At 44.2% G+C, this 19030-nt stretch overlaps 1 protein-coding gene across 2 annotated transcripts in view; it reads right to left on the bottom strand.

Moving 5' to 3' along the window:
- The window catches only part of LOC108246683 (DNA replication fork stabilization factor DONSON), a gene marked incomplete at its 3' end in the record, with an annotated part of 22272 nt that extends 3502 nt beyond the window's left edge, over window positions 1-18770 (bottom strand). Inside the window, 6 exon segments of one of the 2 annotated variants that reach the window (XM_017434344.3) lie at window positions 381-483; window positions 569-644; window positions 829-1007; window positions 16282-16482; window positions 16557-16625; window positions 18254-18770. In XM_017434344.3, the coding sequence (XP_017289833.2) occupies window positions 381-483; window positions 569-644; window positions 829-1007; window positions 16282-16482; window positions 16557-16625; window positions 18254-18649 (1024 nt within the window). 2 annotated transcript variants of the gene reach the window in all.
- Between the last annotated feature and the right edge of the window lie 260 nt (window positions 18771-19030).

The following is a 19030-nucleotide window of genomic DNA, read 5'->3' as shown; positions in this document are numbered from 1 at the left end:
CAAACCCACACGTAAAGCAGCGTCATGTCGCAAAACGGAGGTTCTTCGCAAAATAGTTATTTTTTCTTATTATTTATCATTTATATAAACTGAATGTATGCAAAGTGACAACACTAATACATTCCTCGTAGCCTACGTTATGAAATATTTACATGAATCATTGATACAATTATGATAGAAACGACAGAAACGATAGAAGAAAATATATCACGATAGACACTTTTCTATCGTCCCTACAATATGTATCGTTATATCGCCCAGCACTAGTGTATAACATAAAACTGTCAAAAGGTTAAGGAGGTCTAAATACTTTCTGAACCCATTGTAAATGTATTAAAGTCTCTTGTTTAATGAAACCAATCAAGAGCAAAAAGTCTTACCTTCACTTCTCATCGCCTCTCTGAGACCTCGAGTTGTGGGAGAAACTAAAGCATTGATGTGGCCTGATCCCCCGAGACCTGCTGCCCTGAACAGCACTGTAAACTAACACACAGCAAAACAGATCAGTGAAAGAATATTTACTGTAAGTGCTCATAAATGTACAATGCAAATAAACATACAAATCTACCTGATAAGAGCAGACGTAGAAGTATGGACACAGTCCAGACTTTAAAAGACTGAAGAGAGATGAGAGACTGATCGACCTAAAGGTAAAAAAATAAAAACACAAAAACAACTTGCCTTGTTAATCTCTTGTTAATCGTACAATCACCTTAGGTTTTACATTCCTCCTACTGTGGTCATATGTCTTACTTTGAGACCTGAGTAAACAGAAGCACACTCCTAGAGGAATAGTAAGGTCAAGTGCAGCAAACGTTCACAGCTCACCAGTCCCGCATGAGACTCTGCTGTAGTTCTGCATCGTGAGCCCAGGGGTTGCTCTTCCCATAGAAAGTTCTCTCAGCGTTGATCCTGGGGAATAGAGAGAGCCAGGACAGGGAAGGGTGTTGCCAATACACCAAACACTGCTGGAAGGCACAACGGAGCTCTGAGCAGGACCTAGGATCCTAACATGGACAGATTGTATAAAATTATTTAGGTGGCAGCCTTTGAAAAACTCTCAAAATATATAATTTACAACTACATTATGTTACTGAGTCCAAAAGAATATATTAGGGTTGCAGATCTCACTGTGTTTTCAGAGGAACATTATATAACTGTGGCTCTAAATATGTCATGGCCAGGTTGATAGTATGTTCCATTTAGATTAAGTTATGTCACCATCTGGGACATTGAGTGTCATGCACTGTCCATGAGGCTGTCTCAGAAGCTGATTGGCTCATGGGTATAACTGTTCAGATCAGGAGCCACAGAATGGAATAAATATATCTTGTTTTGTGTATGACATTGCCACAACTCCATCAGACTCTTGCACTCTGTTGAACTTGTGTCCTTGCAGCAGCAATTTTGTAATAAAGTCATAAAAGACAGTTCGACGTTGTACAAAATGTAAATAAATAAAATAATGGAATGCAATGATTTGCAAATTTTATAAACCCATATTTTATTTAAAATTGTAACATAATGAATACACTCCTGATCAAAATCTTAAGACCAGTCAAAAAATTGCAAGAATTTGCATTTTGCACTATTGGATCTTAAGAAGGTTCTAAGTACAGCTTCACAATATTAAAAGAAGAAATCAGCGTAAGAGACAAAAACTTTTGAGTGGGGAATTAATTGAAAACTGCATTTACACTCAAACGTGATTTTTTCAGCTGATCAAAAGTTTAAGATCATAGCTCAAAAAAACCTGAAAACCCCCAAAAACAGAAATCAAAGTGTCAAAAAAAAGGACTCCAAAAAAGTAGCTCCACCATTCTTGTTGATGACTTCAAACAATCGTTTAGGCATGCTTGATGCCAGTGTTTCCAGAAGGCTAGTGGTAACGTTGCTCCAAGTGTTGAAGATGGTTTCACGAAGGGCATCCACTGTCTGGAACTGATGTCCATTTTTGTAAACTTCCCTTGCCATCCATCCCCAAATGTTCTCAATTGGGTTTAGATCCAGGGAACATGCAGGATGGTCCAAAAGAGTGATGTTATTCTCTTGGAAGAACTCCTTTGTCCGACGGGCATTGTGAACTGCAGCATTGTCCTGTTGAAAAACCCAATCATTACCACACAGACGAGAGCCCTCAGTCATGGGGGATGCCCGCTGCAACATGTCCACATAGCCAGCTGCTGTTTGACGCCCCTGCACAACCTGAAGCTCCATTGTTCCATTGAAGGAAAACGCACCCCAAATCATGATGGCGCCCCCACCACTGTGCCGTGTAGAAAACATCTCAGGTGGGATCTCCTTGTCATGCNAAGTTAACCTGTTGATAACCTGCTTAGTTAAACTGTTAACTTGCTGAGTGAAACTGTTAACCTGCTAAGTTAAACTGGTGATAACCTGCTGATAACCTGCTTAGTTAACCCGTTAACCTACTGAATACCTGCTTAGTGAAAATATTAACCTGCTGAGTTAACCTGTTAACCTGCTGAGTGAAACTGTTAAGGAAACCTGATAACCTGCTGAGTTAACTTGTTAAGCTGATAACCTGCTTAGTTAAACTGTTAACCTGCTGAGTTAACTTGTTAAGTAAACCTGATAACCTGCTGAGTTAACTTGTTAAACTGATAACCTGCTGAGTAAACCTGTTACCCTGGTGGGTTAACCTAACCAGGGTTGGTCTGGTCCAGAGGTGGCCCGGCGCTCTGTTACAGGTCGGGCTGGTTTTAAGGTTTTTAAGGATTTTATTTATGAGGCATGCTGACAACTCCGAGTGCCTTCCCCTAAAAAGGGCGGAGCCATCTGTCTGAGGAACAGGAAGTTGGACTCCTCTGACACAGATGTCACCATCAGGTGTATGAGAGCTGATTTTACAGGTTTTAGCTGTGAATAGAACCTCCAGAACCAGATCTTTGACTCCCCCAGAATAAAAACACAAAGCTGTTTCTGCACAGGAACGTTGGTTGTTCTTATTTCAACTTTCTTCTTTCTGTTTCTGCATCTGTTTTCATGGAGAGGAGAAAAAACAACCTGAACCTGAACCACTTCATCAGGCCTGGATCTCCCCCAGGCCGGGTCCAGGGACCTGATTACAGAACCAGACTGTGAGCTGCTGCGGAGCTCTGAACGTCCCGGCAGGATGCTCCTAATGGAGGCTTTTGGACGTGCAGGAGATGAGCGCTCACTTGTTTCCATGTGTGCAGCTGTCCTGGACTCGGGCCTGAGTTCTGTGGGGGGTTTGTTGGTCTGACGGGACCCTGTGCTCGGCTCTGGTCTGTAAACTGGCAGGTCTGATTAAAGGAGGCCAGTAAACATCTCAGCTCCGGGGTATGGGTCCTCAGCTGATGCTGACAGGTGATGTTAGGACACACAGAGCCCCCTGCAGCTTAGAGTCGGTTCAAAGAGCTCTTTAAAAATATAATTAGTGTCCCGGGGCCTTGGGTCTGCACAAGGCCTCATGTGTACTGGAGTTTACAGGAGAGTTAAAGAGCTGAAGCTGCTGGAGCTTTCTGCTTTTTAACTGAGAAACATCACTAAAGCTCAACCACAGGTGGAAATCTGCAGCCTGAGAGCAGCCGACAGGTTCACACATCAGGGCGTCAGAGCAGCAGGTCCTCATTCAGGTCAGACTCTGCAGGGACCTGCAGACACGGGGCTCTGCGGGGACCTGCAAACACGGGGCTCTGCGGGTCCCTGCAGACGTGGGACTAAGGTGCAAGTGTACCCAGAGGGTTTAAGGCCTTCAGGGGTCTGCAGATGGTTTCTGCTTCTATAAGATCAAATAAACACTGAAATTAAAGGCCTAGCATTCCTTGAAGGATTGCATGTCACCCGCCACCTTTCATGACAGAGGTTTAATTCAAGATGGCCGCCACATCTCATGTCAATGCTCAGAGTATGTGTTGGGAACGACTCACATCTGTAAACTGAGCTAGAATTTGATGTGGTAGTAGCTGAGAGTCATCTCCAGCACATACGCTGAGTGCTAATAAGATCTTTGTTTAAACTTAGCATGAAAGGCGGCGGGCGATATGCATTCCTCAGAGCAACACTGGTTTAATGATGACATCCTGTTGGCTCCAGCAGACGCAGATCTGTGAGAAAAACAAGACGAACTCAAAGACATTCTTCATTCAGCAGGACGAAGCTGTCGGCTTTTAATGAAGACAAACGGCTGTCGGCTTTCATCAGAGGAACCGTCTGACACCAGAACTGGGTCAGAACTCTGAGTGTAAACAGTGTTTAAAGAAAACATCCCATCAATCCCAGCATCCTCCAGCTGTCGACATGAAGATAAAAGATGGCCTCGATTCAAACCGAAGACACAAAGACCAGAACTGTTCCTGTCAGCTTCACTCCTGATGCAGTGCAGCTAAAATACAGATTAATGTTCTCCACCGAATCACCTGCGTCTGATTGGCTGCAGAGCTCCTCCTCTGAGACCAGGAGGACGGACAGGTCCTCTGTCCAGAGTCTCCTCAGGACAGAAACCATAGAGCCCTTTTTATCAGGAGGTCGAGGAACCTGGAGGGTCTGTCTTCATCCTAAATGATTCCTGAGTTCTGGGTTCATGATGAGTCTGGGAACCAGCTCGATGATGAGGATGAAGCTCAGCAGCTGGACTCACAGATTTCTTCTGGATGAAACCAATCAGAGTGAGGAGAAGCGGATCATGGTTTCCATCAGGTGCTGGGAGTGTTTTTAGGAAACGGGATGAATAAACGGATCGGTTTTCAGAGTCTGAACCACAAACAGCTGCTGGTTTGAGACAAACTGATGAAGGTTCTCCTCCTCTTCACGAGCTGAAGCTGGAACTTGGCACAGTTTAGAACAGAGACATTAAATCTGAATGTTTTCTTGTTTTAGATTCTTTTTTCCTTTCTCCTGTCGTACCATCAGAACTTATTAAAGTTCTGACATGTCTGGGCCTGGGTTTATCGGACCCTGATCAGAATGCTGCAGTTGTTCTGTCTCTAACTCAGATCAGGATGAAGATCTCTGGACTCTGATTAATCCTCGTCATGAACTCAGAAATGATTTCTGGATCCAACAGAACAAAAACAGAAGAGAATTGTTTTTCTGACGCCTGGTTCTTGTAAGGTCGTGTAGAAGACGCTGCAGAGTGTTTTTGTTGTCTCGGTTCTGGTGGACGGCTCGTCCTCTCATCACTCCTCCCCCCACATGTTTCCAGTCTGCTGCTCTCATCATCATCATCATCGCCATCATCGGTTATTAAGGAGAAAATGAAATTACAGCTCGCTGCAGCCGGGGAGGTCTCTGCCATGCTGAGAACCCATCCAAACCACCGGGATCGGCCTGGAAAACAACGCCACTGATTGGTCCAGGCTGCTCAGAGCTGATTGGCTGAGAGCCCAGAGTCAGGTGAGGACACAGCAGGATGAAGATTCACCCGACAGACTAACAGGAAGTCACTGCAGGTTAGAAACAACATGAAGCCTTTCAAACAGTGCCGTTTGTTGATCTGCATTCCTGAAACGCGGGTCTGCACTCAGTGTAAACAAAGCCCTCGGTCCAGGACGGGGTTCCTGACCGAGCGTCACGTCTGTCTGAGACATTCTCCCACTGCATGATGGGAAAGAACAGGTTAAAGACCACATGTCTGCAGAAAAACATGTTCTCGTGTAAAATTCCTTCAGAACCGAAGAGAACAACAGGTCCCGTCACGCCCAGATGGTTCCTGAGCCTCAGCAGAACCACAGATGACAGAAAAGTCCCATTAAAACCAGCAAACGGGTCAGAAAATCCCAGTTCTGGACCTGATCTGATCCACTGCAGGAGAGGGTAACCCCCCGGATCAGAACCATGAAATCAGCAAACCGCTACATTCCTGACTCCACATCTGCTTCCAGTCAGAGGAGGTCCGATCCGAACCGCACATTGTTTATTTTAATTGGGTCCAGACGGTCCCACCCGCCCCGCCTGCACACCCCCACAGAGGAATCAAACGCTTACGTAACAGGAACCTTTGTTCCCACTCCTCCGGAGTCTGAGGAGAACTTTCAGAACGTTCCTGCTCAGGTGTGAGTTCTGTAAACTCATCAGAACCAGAACCAGCTTCATCTGGGTCAGATAAACAGTCTGGATCCAGTTAAAGACCTGCAGGAGGTCCTCGGTCCTGGAGGTCTGCTGTCGGACTGAAAACAGTTTAATATCAGGGGGCGGAGCCTGATCTTCTCCTTTAGCTGATGCAGGATGAAGCTAGGAGCTAAGTTTTTATGGCTTGACTCGTATTTATCTTTGAATATTTTCTCTTCTTCGTGGTTTGTTGTTGTTTTTGAGCGTGGTCGTGTTGTTTCATAACATTTATTGTTTTTTATTTGTCCGTCTGTATAGCTTGTTGCTGTCGGGTATTTCCTGTCTGTGTCTGCTGGGTCAGGTGGGAACAGATGACCTTTGACCTGCAGATCCCATTCTTCAGACTTTTTGAAGATGTTTGTAAATTTCTGAGGTGCTGAAGCACCAAGCAGCCTGGATGGTACCAGGAAAACCTCTGCAGAACAATAAAAACTGATTCTGGATCAGCTGCAGCTGGTTCTCCTGTTTCCAGCTCTGAGAATCCACAACAAACGGTGACTCTGCAGGAATCCCTCTGACTCATGATGATTCAGCTGGTCCCGGATCAGGGAATCCCAGATCTGGACCCAGACCAGAACCCCATCTCCATCCATCTCCCTGCTGCGCTCATGGATGGGGCCAGCATGTTGCCGTGACGACACTCTGTTGTGGTCCCACAGTTTGTTTGCTCCTCAGTTCTGTTCAGAACCGAGGCTGATTCTGGACCCAAACCTGATCAGACTTCAGTTTGATCCAAAACCTGGTTCTACAGAACTTTTCTCACCTGATGAACGGTAATCTGAACGCTGACTCAGCATTTTCAGAACTCCTTCTGCAGATTTTGTGCCGTTTTAGCTGTTCATATATCAGAACCTTCGGCTCGTTCAACTGATAGCTGCTGGGACTTAAGTTTGTTGTAACTTTTTTATTTTTCAAATTATTGAACTTTATTTGTAAACATTTTCCTCACAGAAACACACGGAGATCCCCTCAGTTCCTTCAGAAACTTTGTTCTCTTTGAAACCTGCTTCAGCTGCTGCTTCTGTCTCCTTTAGCTGCTTTTAGCTTTAAGCTAACCTTTGGACCATGGACTCGGGTTCTGAAACATTTCCCAGAAGGTTTCCATCCTGATGAAGCTGGTTCTCAGCCCTGGTTTCTGTTCCCTCTTCCTGCGTTTAGTCCAGGTTCCACATTAGACCAGCTGGTGTTTCAGGTTCTTCTCCTCAGAGGAACACCTGTGCTGCTCTGTGTGGAGCTGTGGCGCCCCCTGCTGGCTCAGAATGTCCACTGCACACAGGAAAATCAGAGTCTGCCCAGTTTAACCTGTTCACACCTGGTTTACACCTGATTCGCACCTGGTTCACACCTGATACACACCTGCTTTAAACCTGTTCACACCTGTTTCACACCTGATACACACCTGGTTCACACCTGGCTCACACCTGCTTTAAACCTGACTCACACCTGGTTCACACCTGGTTTACACCTGATACACACCTGGTTCACACCTGGTTTACACCTGATACACACCTGGTTCACACCTGGTTTACACCTGATACACACCTGGTTCACACCTGGCTCACACCTGCTTTAAACCTGACTCACACCTGGTTCACACCTGGTTCACATCTGAAATGTTTATTTTCCTTATTATTGATCACTGCCAACAATTAAAAGTCAGTTTAAAGTATAAAGAGACACGTTCAGACCTGAATGTGATGATGTATTTCTCATCAAAACAGAAATGAAACAATCACTAAAGTTAAGTTCTTAAATGTATAGAAATAAAAAGTTAAATTCAGTTTATTAACACCAGTTTGTACACATTTTACAGCTTTCTGAAGCATTTACATCATTGATGTTTTCTGTACAAAGAAAAAACTAATTAAAGTTTAGTTTACATCAAAAACAAACTGCAGAAAAGAGAAAATAAACTTTTCTGGGCTTTAAAACACTGAAGATTTGTATGATATTATTTTTATTAACAAAAATGATTTTTAATCAATAAAACTAACATTTGTATTCATAAATGTTGATAAGGTATTTGTAACATCTGTCAATCATTCTGATTAAATAGAAATAATAAATTTAATCAACAGGATTCTTCTAACTGAAACTGAATTAAATATTTATTGATTTGTGTAAGAATACTATTAAAGGTATAAATTCTGCAGAGGGTCAGATACAGGAGCTGATATTTCAATCAAATATTAAAATCTGATTATTTCAGCAGATCAGCAGTTAAAAAGATTAAAATAAAAATAAATACATCTGTAAACAGCTTTTATTTTGAAATTATGATGTTAAACTTCCTGTAAAAAGAATTGTTGAAACAAACGTTTAGTTTGTTGAATCTTGTTCTTTTTTTAAACGAAAAAAGATTTAATTTGATTTAATAAAACTCAGTTTCTGTTGACATGAAGGACATCAGAGACGACGTTCTGATTGGTTCTGAGAGACGTTTGCTGGACAGTATTTATGTCCACGTTGTTCAGGAACCTTTGGACTGAAGGACCTCAGAAGGCCCGGTTAGGGTTTGTCTTCAGAAACTGGACTGGTCCCACATGCTGGTGTCTCTGTGGGTCTCAAAGGTTCTGGTCCCACATGCTGGTGTCTCTGTGGGTCTCAAAGGTTCTGGTCCTACATGCTGGTGTCTCTGTGGGTCTCAAAGGTTCTGGTCCTACATGCTGGTGTCTCTGTGGGTCTCAAAGGTTCTGGTCCTACATGCTGGTGTCTCTGTGGGTCTCAAAGGTTCTGGTCCTACATGCTGGTGTCTCTGTGGGTCTCAAAGGTTCTGGTCCTACATGCTGGTGTCTCTGTGGGTCTCAAAGGTTCTGGTCCTACATGCTGGTGTCTCTGTGGGTCTCAAAGGTTCTGGTCCTACATGCTGGTGTCTCTGTGGGTCTCAAAGGTTCTGGTCCTACATGCTGGTGTCTCTGTGGGTCTCAAAGGTTCTGGTCCTACATGCTGGTGTCTCTGTGGGTCTCAAAGGTTCTGGTCCTACATGCTGGTGTCTCTGTGGGTCTCAAAGGTTCTGGTCCTACATGCTGGTGTCTCTGTGGGTCTCAAAGGTTCTGGTCCTACATGCTGGTGTCTCTGTGGGTCTCAAAGGTTCTGGTCCTACATGCTGGTGTCTCTGTGGGTCTCAAAGGTTCTGGTCCTACATGCTGGTGTCTCTGTGGGTCTCAAAGGTTCTGGTCCTACATGCTGGTGTCTCTGTGGGTCTCAAAGGTTCTGGTCCTACATGCTGGTGTCTCTGTGGGTCTCAAAGGTTCTGGTCCTACATGCTGGTGTCTCTGTGGGTCTCAAAGGTTCTGGTCCTACATGCTGGTGTCTCTGTGGGTCTCAAAGGTTCTGGTCCTACATGCTGGTGTCTCTGTGGGTCTCAAAGGTTCTGGTCCTACATGCTGGTGTCTCTGTGGGTCTCAAAGGTTCTGGTCCTACATGCTGGTGTCTCTGTGGGTCTCAAAGGTTCTGGTCCTACATGCTGGTGTCTCTGTGGGTCTCAAAGGTTCTGGTCCTACATGCTGGTGTCTCTGTGGGTCTCAAAGGTTCTGGTCCTACATGCTGGTGTCTCTGTGGGTCTCAAAGGTTCTGGTCCTACATGCTGGTGTCTCTGTGGGTCTCAAAGGTTCTGGTCCTACATGCTGGTGTCTCTGTGGGTCTCAAAGGTTCTGGTCCTACATGCTGGTGTCTCTGTGGGTCTCAAAGGTTCTGGTCCTACATGCTGGTGTCTCTGTGGGTCTCAAAGGTTCTGGTCCTACATGCTGGTGTCTCTGTGGGTCTCAAAGGTTCTGGTCCTACATGCTGGTGTCTCTGTGGGTCTCAAAGGTTCTGGTCCTACATGCTGGTGTCTCTGTGGGTCTCAAAGGTTCTGGTCCTACATGCTGGTGTCTCTGTGGGTCTCAAAGGTTCTGGTCCTACATGCTGGTGTCTCTGTGGGTCTCAAAGGTTCTGGTCCTACATGCTGGTGTCTCTGTGGGTCTCAAAGGTTCTGGTCCTACATGCTGGTGTCTCTGTGGGTCTCAAAGGTTCTGGTCCTACATGCTGGTGTCTCTGTGGGTCTCAAAGGTTCTGGTCCTACATGCTGGTGTCTCTGTGGGTCTCAAAGGTTCTGGTCCTACATGCTGGTGTCTCTGTGGGTCTCAAAGGTTCTGGTCCTACATGCTGGTGTCTCTGTGGGTCTCAAAGGTTCTGGTCCTACATGCTGGTGTCTCTGTGGGTCTCAAAGGTTCTGGTCCTACATGCTGGTGTCTCTGTGGGTCTCAAAGGTTCTGGTCCTACATGCTGGTGTCTCTGTGGGTCTCAAAGGTTCTGGTCCTACATGCTGGTGTCTCTGTGGGTCTCAAAGGTTCTGGTCCTACATGCTGGTGTCTCTGTGGGTCTCAAAGGTTCTGGTCCTACATGCTGGTGTCTCTGTGGGTCTCAAAGGTTCTGGTCCTACATGCTGGTGTCTCTGTGGGTCTCAAAGGTTCTGGTCCTACATGCTGGTGTCTCTGTGGGTCTCAAAGGTTCTGGTCCTACATGCTGGTGTCTCTGTGGGTCTCAAAGGTTCTGGTCCTACATGCTGGTGTCTCTGTGGGTCTCAAAGGTTCTGGTCCTACATGCTGGTGTCTCTGTGGGTCTCAAAGGTTCTGGTCCTACATGCTGGTGTCTCTGTGGGTCTCAAAGGTTCTGGTCCTACATGCTGGTGTCTCTGTGGGTCTCAAAGGTTCTGGTCCTACATGCTGGTGTCTCTGTGGGTCTCAAAGGTTCTGGTCCTACATGCTGGTGTCTCTGTGGGTCTCAAAGGTTCTGGTCCTACATGCTGGTGTCTCTGTGGGTCTCAAAGGTTCTGGTCCTACATGCTGGTGTCTCTGTGGGTCTCAAAGGTTCTGGTCCTACATGCTGGTGTCTCTGTGGGTCTCAAAGGTTCTGGTCCTACATGCTGGTGTCTCTGTGGGTCTCAAAGGTTCTGGTCCTACATGCTGGTGTCTCTGTGGGTCTCAAAGGTTCTGGTCCTACATGCTGGTGTCTCTGTGGGTCTCAAAGGTTCTGGTCCTACATGCTGGTGTCTCTGTGGGTCTCAAAGGTTCTGGTCCTACATGCTGGTGTCTCTGTGGGTCTCAAAGGTTCTGGTCCTACATGCTGGTGTCTCTGTGGGTCTCAAAGGTTCTGGTCCTACATGCTGGTGTCTCTGTGGGTCTCAAAGGTTCTGGTCCTACATGCTGGTGTCTCTGTGGGTCTCAAAGGTTCTGGTCCTACATGCTGGTGTCTCTGTGGGTCTCAAAGGTTCTGGTCCTACATGCTGGTGTCTCTGTGGGTCTCAAAGGTTCTGGTCCTACATGCTGGTGTCTCTGTGGGTCTCAAAGGTTCTGGTCCTACATGCTGGTGTCTCTGTGGGTCTCAAAGGTTCTGGTCCTACATGCTGGTGTCTCTGTGGGTCTCAAAGGTTCTGGTCCTACATGCTGGTGTCTCTGTGGGTCTCAAAGGTTCTGGTCCTACATGCTGGTGTCTCTGTGGGTCTCAAAGGTTCTGGTCCTACATGCTGGTGTCTCTGTGGGTCTCAAAGGTTCTGGTCCTACATGCTGGTGTCTCTGTGGGTCTCAAAGGTTCTGGTCCTACATGCTGGTGTCTCTGTGGGTCTCAAAGGTTCTGGTCCTACATGCTGGTGTCTCTGTGGGTCTCAAAGGTTCTGGTCCTACATGCTGGTGTCTCTGTGGGTCTCAAAGGTTCTGGTCCTACATGCTGGTGTCTCTGTGGGTCTCAAAGGTTCTGGTCCTACATGCTGGTGTCTCTGTGGGTCTCAAAGGTTCTGGTCCTACATGCTGGTGTCTCTGTGGGTCTCAAAGGTTCTGGTCCTACATGCTGGTGTCTCTGTGGGTCTCAAAGGTTCTGGTCCTACATGCTGGTGTCTCTNAGAAACCACTGAAGCTTCAGGAACCGACGACAGAAACCACTGAAGCTTCAGGAACCGACGACAGAAACCACTGAAGCTTCAGGAACCGACGACAGAAACCACTGAAGCTTCAGGGAACCAGTAACAGAAACCTCCTTTTAGTTAATTTTATTTTCATATTTCAGAGTAAAGAGACGTGTTATTGAAACCCAGGTAAAGTGGGTGGAGCTAATCGTACCTGTGTGGTGGTACAGAGGCAGAACAGGATGCTGAAGATGTCATTAGCTTCATCTGATGGGAGGAGGACGAAGTATCCAAGAGTCCAGGACAAACCCAACAGGACAGCCAGAGAGAAACTCACCAGGAACTTCTTGGTCAGAGACGAGCGATTCGTGCTGCAGGACAGATGGACAGTTAGACAGGTAAGCTGGTGGACACATGGACAGGTGAGAGTTAAACTCAGGCTGCGTTCTCACAGGTAAACTTTACATTCAGGTTGAAAACAGACAGACATTTTATTTTAAAGAAGAAAGATGTTAATGCTCTTCTTGTGTTTCACTGAAATTTTCTTTTCCAAAAACTGTTTTTCGGAGAAAACTCTAAAACTACTTTTAAAAAACTAAAAAACTGTTTAAAAAAAAGTCAGTTACAATCTGAAATCTCAGATGTGTATTTTTAAATCAACAATCTAAACTACGTGAACTATTATTTTTTAAATCTATCACCTATTTTTAATATCTTTTTTCATTTCTTTAAACATCTTATTGTTTCTCAGAATGATTTTGAAGTTCAGAGCTGAAATATGAATCCTGTTTCTCCTCAGTCTTCCTGGGAAGCTTTTAGTTCTTTTTTAAAACATCAGAAACAATAAATGATCCCGACAGAAACAGACTGANAATTTTTTTGGGTCTACCACTTGACTTTTTTGTTCCATAACCCTCAGGATCATTTAAAAAATGCAAAATGACTGTCTTACTGCGTCCAACCTCAGCAGCGATGGCACGTTGTGAGAGGCCTTGCTTGTGCATCTCAACAATCCTACCACGTTCAAAGTCAGTGAGCTTTTTTGCTTTTGCCATCAGGTCTTGATAGTGTAAAGACCTGACAGAAAATGACATGGAATCCAGATTTTTGCACAGCTTTTGGCTTTTAAAGACTATAGTCTTAAACTTTTGATCAGCTGAAAAAAAATCACGTTTGAGTGTAAATGCAGTTTGCAGAAAAGTCCTTGCTCAAAGGTTCTTGTCTCTTGCACTGATTTTTTCCTTTAAAATTGTGAAGCTCTACTTAGAACCTTCTTAAGATCCAATAGTGCAAAATGCAAATTCTTGCAATTTTTTGACTGGTCTTAAGATTCTGATCAGGAGTGTATATCAAATGATTGAACTAAGACACTGTACCATTTTTGGGGAAAAATATAAGGTAATTTTGAATTTTACAGCAGCAACACGCCTCAAAAAAGTTGGAGCAGGGGCAACAAAAGGCTGTAAAAGTAAGTGGTACAAATAAATAACTGGAGGAGCATTTTGCAATGAATTAGGTTCACTGGCAACAGGCCAGTAAAAGGGCTGGGTATAAAGAGATAATTTAGTGCCTCTGGTATGGACAACTTACACATGTGGAAAGGATCCATCAATGCAGAAAAGTAGATACTACAGTATGTCTTTTTAAGGAAAGACCTCGCATATTTCAGCAAGACAAAGCTAAACCACAGATTGCATTCAATAGCCTTGAAGTAAAAGAGTCCAGGTGCTGAACTGATCTGCCTGCAGTTCAGAACTCTCACCAACTGAAAAGATTTGGTGCGTCACGAAATGAAAAATCTAGAAAAGGCGACCCAGGACTGTTGAACAGCTAGAATCTTCCACCAGACAAGAATGGGACAACACTTCCTCCAAAGACTCCAGCAACTGCTCTCCTCAGTTCCTAGAGGTTTACAAATTGTTGTTAAAAGAAAAGGGGATGATTCACAGTGGAAAACATGGCCCTGGAACAACTTTTTTGAGATGTGTTGCTGCCATCAATTTTAAAATTATTTCACTTTTTTCCGTAAAAATGGTACAATATCTTAGTTTTGTTATTTACCGTATTTTCTGCACTATAAGGCACACCTAAAAGCCTTCAATTTTCTCAAAAGCCAACAGTGCACCTTATAATCCAGTGCGCCTTATATATGCATCAATATTGAGCCACAACAGGTTTCGCAACTACGGGAAGCAGCCGCCAACTGCATTTTCTCCGTAGAAGAAGTTGCGCGCGGTGCAGGCTGGAATATATGACTGCGCGAAGCGTGCATTTTCATTTCCATTTGTGTGTGTGTGTGTGTAAAGACCCCAAAATGGCTCCTTCCAGGAGACACGCTTACGACGCAGAGTTTAAACTCAAGGCTATCAGTCACGCAGTTGAACATGGGAATAGAGCAGCAGCTAATGAATTTCACATTAACGAATCAATGGTGCGGAAGTGGAGGAAGCAACAAGATGACCTGCGCCAAGTAAAAAAGACTAAACAGAGTTTCCGAGGGAACAAAGCAAGATGGCTACAGCTAGAGGACAAACTCGAACAGTGGGTTGTTGAACAGAGAGCAGAAAGTAGAAGTGTCTCTACACTCACTATTCGAATGAAGGCAACAGTGCTACCACGCAAACTTAACGTCAATGAATTTAGAGGCGGTCCTTCTTGGTGCTTTCGGTTTATGAAAAATACGTAATCTCTCCATCTGTACACGAACTACTGTTTCGCAGCAACTGCCAAAAGACTACCAAGAAAAGCTGACCACTTTACGCGCATACTGCAAAAACAAGATCACTGAAAAAAAGATCCGGCCAGAGCACATCATCAACATGGACGAGGTTCCACTCACCTTTGATCTTCCTTTCAACCGCACTGTGGATAAAACGGGAGCACGTATGGTGAATGTTCGCACCACAGGGAATGAGAAGTCATCCTTCACTGCAGTTCTTGCCTGCCAGGCTAAAGGCCAGAAACTTCCACCCATGGTTATTTTCAAGAGGAAGACTTAACCAAAAGAAAACTTTCCAGCCAGCGTCGTCATCAAAGCAAACTCGAAGGGATGGATGGATGAAGAAAAGATGAGTGAGTGGTTGAGAGAAATTTACGCCAAGAGACTGGGTGGCTTTTTTCACACAGCTGCGTCCCTATTGGTCTGCGACTCCATGCGCTCCCATATCACCGATGGTGTTGAAAAACAAGTGAAGCACACTAATTCAGTGCTTGCCGTCATTCCGGGTGGATTGACAAAAGAACTCCATCCGCTAGATATTGGTGTCAACAGGGCATTCAAAGCTAGACTGCGAACTGCGTGGGAGCAGTGGATGACAGAAGGCGAACACACCAAGACGGGGAGACAGCGCCAAACGACATACGACACTATCTGCCAGTGGATCGTAAATGCCTGGGCTGATATATCAGTCTCAACTGTGGTCCGAGCTTTCAGGAAGCCAGGAATTGCCACTGAACTGCCAGACAACAGCAGCGACACTGACTCGAATAATGGGGACTGTGGCGAGACGGAGTCGGGCACGTTGGATGCCATATTCGCCCAACTGTTCAATTCGGACATTGAAGAAGAATTCGAGGGATTCACTGATGATGAATGAACTGATAAAGTGAAATTTACTGGTACATGTTTATTTTGTGTGTTTACAGCTGAACAAGGTTGGTCATATTGTGAATATGGACATTGAACAACGCTGAGTTATTGTTACCGTATATTACCGTATGTTATTGCTTTGCATTATTTCGAGAGTTACTATATTATTATTACACTAATGTTTGATTTACCGTAACGTATCAAACTGTTTCTTTTACGTGGCTACTGAATCGAGGAAAAGTTTCCCTCCACTACCTCTTATACCTTGCTGTTGTTAAAAGAAACTGTCGCAAAAATACTATGTCACTGACATTACCTCGGGAAAAACAATAAAACAGCTGTTTATTAATTTTGGGAGTGAACGGAGTTGTCAGAATGCTGGTTTGTATTCTATTAATAAAGTTTGACTGACTTATCTGACTGTTTTGTTGACATTCCCTTTAGCGCAGCTCTATCTAGTGGATGCATAACGCAACCTCAGCCACTACTGTAGCTTCTATGCTATGCGCCTTATATATGAAAAAGGTTTTAAAACAGGCCATTCATTGAAGGTGCGCCTTATAGTGCCGAAAATACGGTACATTTTACACAACGTCCCAACTTCTTTAGAATTGGGGTTGTACATCAACGCTTTAAAGCCTGGATGCACATACCCACTCATTTTGAATGAGTAGATGTGTTCACACTTTTGAATGGAACTGTACATGACAGTAACTACCTGCAGATTGAGTGGCATGGTGCTAAACTGAGCTCTACAGCTATGGCTGAGCCCCAGTGCTTGTTCCTGGGCTTTTGGTTGGTCTGCCCAAGACAAGGAGAGTGGGGAGGTGAAAAGGACTCGGGTCTTCAAGCTCCAGTCTGCTGGATATTCTGTACAGCTGGGAGGAGCGATGGAGGAAGGAGAAATGGCCTGAGGGTTCTGGAAGAGAAATAGAAAGGAAATCTTAAAACATTTTGTTATATCAAACAACAAAAAAGAAAGCCAAACCAAACCTTGATGAGCAGACTTGGAACATCCTCTTCCTCTTTTTCCAGCAGAGATTCGTCTTCAGAGAAATGCCTCTAAGAGAGCCATGCATACTTTTTATTCAGCAAATCTATATACAGTGACTGCACCGATAATTAGTTAATAAAAGTTAGTTAGAACTGTTGTTAAAAAAAATACTGACAATCTGAGGTCAGACTGATTCTACAGCCTGGATTTGTCTCATCCCTGAGATGTTCTGCTTGACATTTCCTATAAATACTAAAATAATTTGTAATAAATTGTTTAAAATCAGGAACACTACAAACAGGATCAGAGACGAGGGACAAGGTGGAGTCCAACTCACACTGAGACCAGATCCACAAAGCACATATAGACCGGAGAACCAAACTCCAATTATTCCCTTAGCAACTACACAAGAGTAAAGATCTGGTCCACTGTTCCACGATCACGACAAAAGTTACTCAGAAATTCAAGGTCTGACAATCAGTTGGAGCCTCTCTTCCAGGCTGACAAGTGTAATCCCTCTGTTGGAACACACTCACTGGGGGGAAGGGAGTGAGAGTTACTTATGTGGTGAAGAAAGAGCTGAGTTCTCAATTTACTGGTTTGTATATGTACCAACTCTCACCTATGGTCATAAGGTACGGTTCATAAACGAACCAGACCCTGGATACAAGTGGCTGAAATGAGCTTCCTTCATAGGGTGACTGGGTTCAGCCTTAGAGATAAGGTGAGGAGCCCTGTCATCCAGAGGGAGCTCAAAGTAGAGCCCCTGCTCCTTTGCTCTAAGAGAGTCAGCTGAGGTCGTTCAGGCATCTGATTAGGATGACTCTTGGGGGCCTCCCTTTGGAGATTTCTGGGGATGTCCCACTGGAAGGTGACCCTGGGTCAGATCCAGAACTCGCTGCAGAGTGTTGCTGGGGTGAGGGATGCCTGAGTTTCTCTCCGGGACCTGTTGCCACTGGGACCCGACCACAGATAAGCAGTAGAAGATGGATGGATGTTAAAAAAGCAAAAAGCTGGGTCCTCCTGTCTCCTTTATCTTTTTGCCATGTCAGTTCAGCTCTGGTACAATACAGACATAAGAAAAATAAAGTCCACTTTTTAAATTCTAGAATTTTAGGTAAAAAAAACAAAAAACTACTAAAACAGATCAATAAAAGTAGGATAAGACATCTCACACTGGGTTGAAGGCCAGGAAGTAAAAGTATGTTATTAAATGTGATTTAAAAAAATGTGAGATTTGGACCTGCAACGTAAAAAGCTCCATCACTTCTGAGCTGTCCTAGGAACCATCAAGAGCATCTTATCTGTGATCTCAGAGAGCAAGGTGGTACATATGGGTGAAGAATTATTAAGTGACTTTAAAAAAAAGATTTAAAAAAAATTAATTTACAAGTGGCTCTACAAGTTGCTGAATCAATGGGTAGACTTTTCATTTTGTTTTTGTTTAATACACTAATAATTTTAGAACCTAGTAAAGACCATTTTAATGTGTAAACCCTAGAATCGAAAGGTTGTGGACTTTCTTTTTCCATGACTGTAAACAAAAACCATCATGGAGTTGAAGTGCAGAGTAAAGATACAGGTGGTGACTTCGCAGCAGACACAATTGTTTTAAAGCCGAGCTTCTAATTTCGACACACTAAATAAAGGTTTAAACAAAAAATAGGACGTACGCAGCCCACATTATTCATCTTACCTCAGTCGAACGGTCACTACATGGAGAAGCTTCCTGCTCTTTTGCTTTCGTGTCTTCATATCCGTCACTTTCTGTCCATTTTGTCTTGGAGGGGCCGACGCTTCCATCGTTCTCGTTATAAATAAAAAGTTTCTTTTGGGGGCTGTACGTGTTGTCAATTGTTGCGAAAGGATTTCTGCGTTTTATCCCAGCCCTGGAGTAGTTCTGGTCCTTAAACAGCGGCCCTGGAGAGAAAGGCCGCATGCATGCTGAGGATGACCTACTTTGTCCGAGACTCTCTGTAAAGTTTTTATCGGTGACACTTCCAGACGAGTCGCTTCGAGCTCTTTTCCGCCTCATTCGCATGATTTCTGTCGGCAGCTTAAAGCTGGGCGAGTAACCAGCCTCTTGAGCCATAACAAACACCTAAAACCAACTAAAAGTGTTTCAATTCAAAGAAAGAAAAATCTAGTGACTGAGGCTGTCGACAGTTATTGAGCGCTGTCCACAACATATAAATTCACCGCGTCTTTTTCTTCTTCTGTGGTAGTTGGCAAATCAGTTTACACCGTTAGTTACCGCCTCTTACTGGACAGTTTGTGGAAGTGTGGAGGAAAAGAGGACTATATTCTATTGTTTAGGTCAATGCATCACACACATATATCTGTATCTCTATAGATATAGAGATATAAATATATAGTTTAAAGATGATGCTACCAAATACTAAGTCAATGGAAGTAAACTTATGACTTTAAAATGTAACTAAAATGAAAAAAAACTAGGAGTGTTGTATTTTAC

The sequence above is a fragment of the Kryptolebias marmoratus genome, linkage group LG23 (genome assembly GCF_001649575.2).
Source record: "Kryptolebias marmoratus isolate JLee-2015 linkage group LG23, ASM164957v2, whole genome shotgun sequence".
Taxonomy (NCBI): domain Eukaryota; kingdom Metazoa; phylum Chordata; class Actinopteri; order Cyprinodontiformes; family Rivulidae; genus Kryptolebias; species Kryptolebias marmoratus.
Note: the sequence above shows the minus strand (reverse complement) of the source record. Positions and strands in the feature narration are given on the sequence as shown.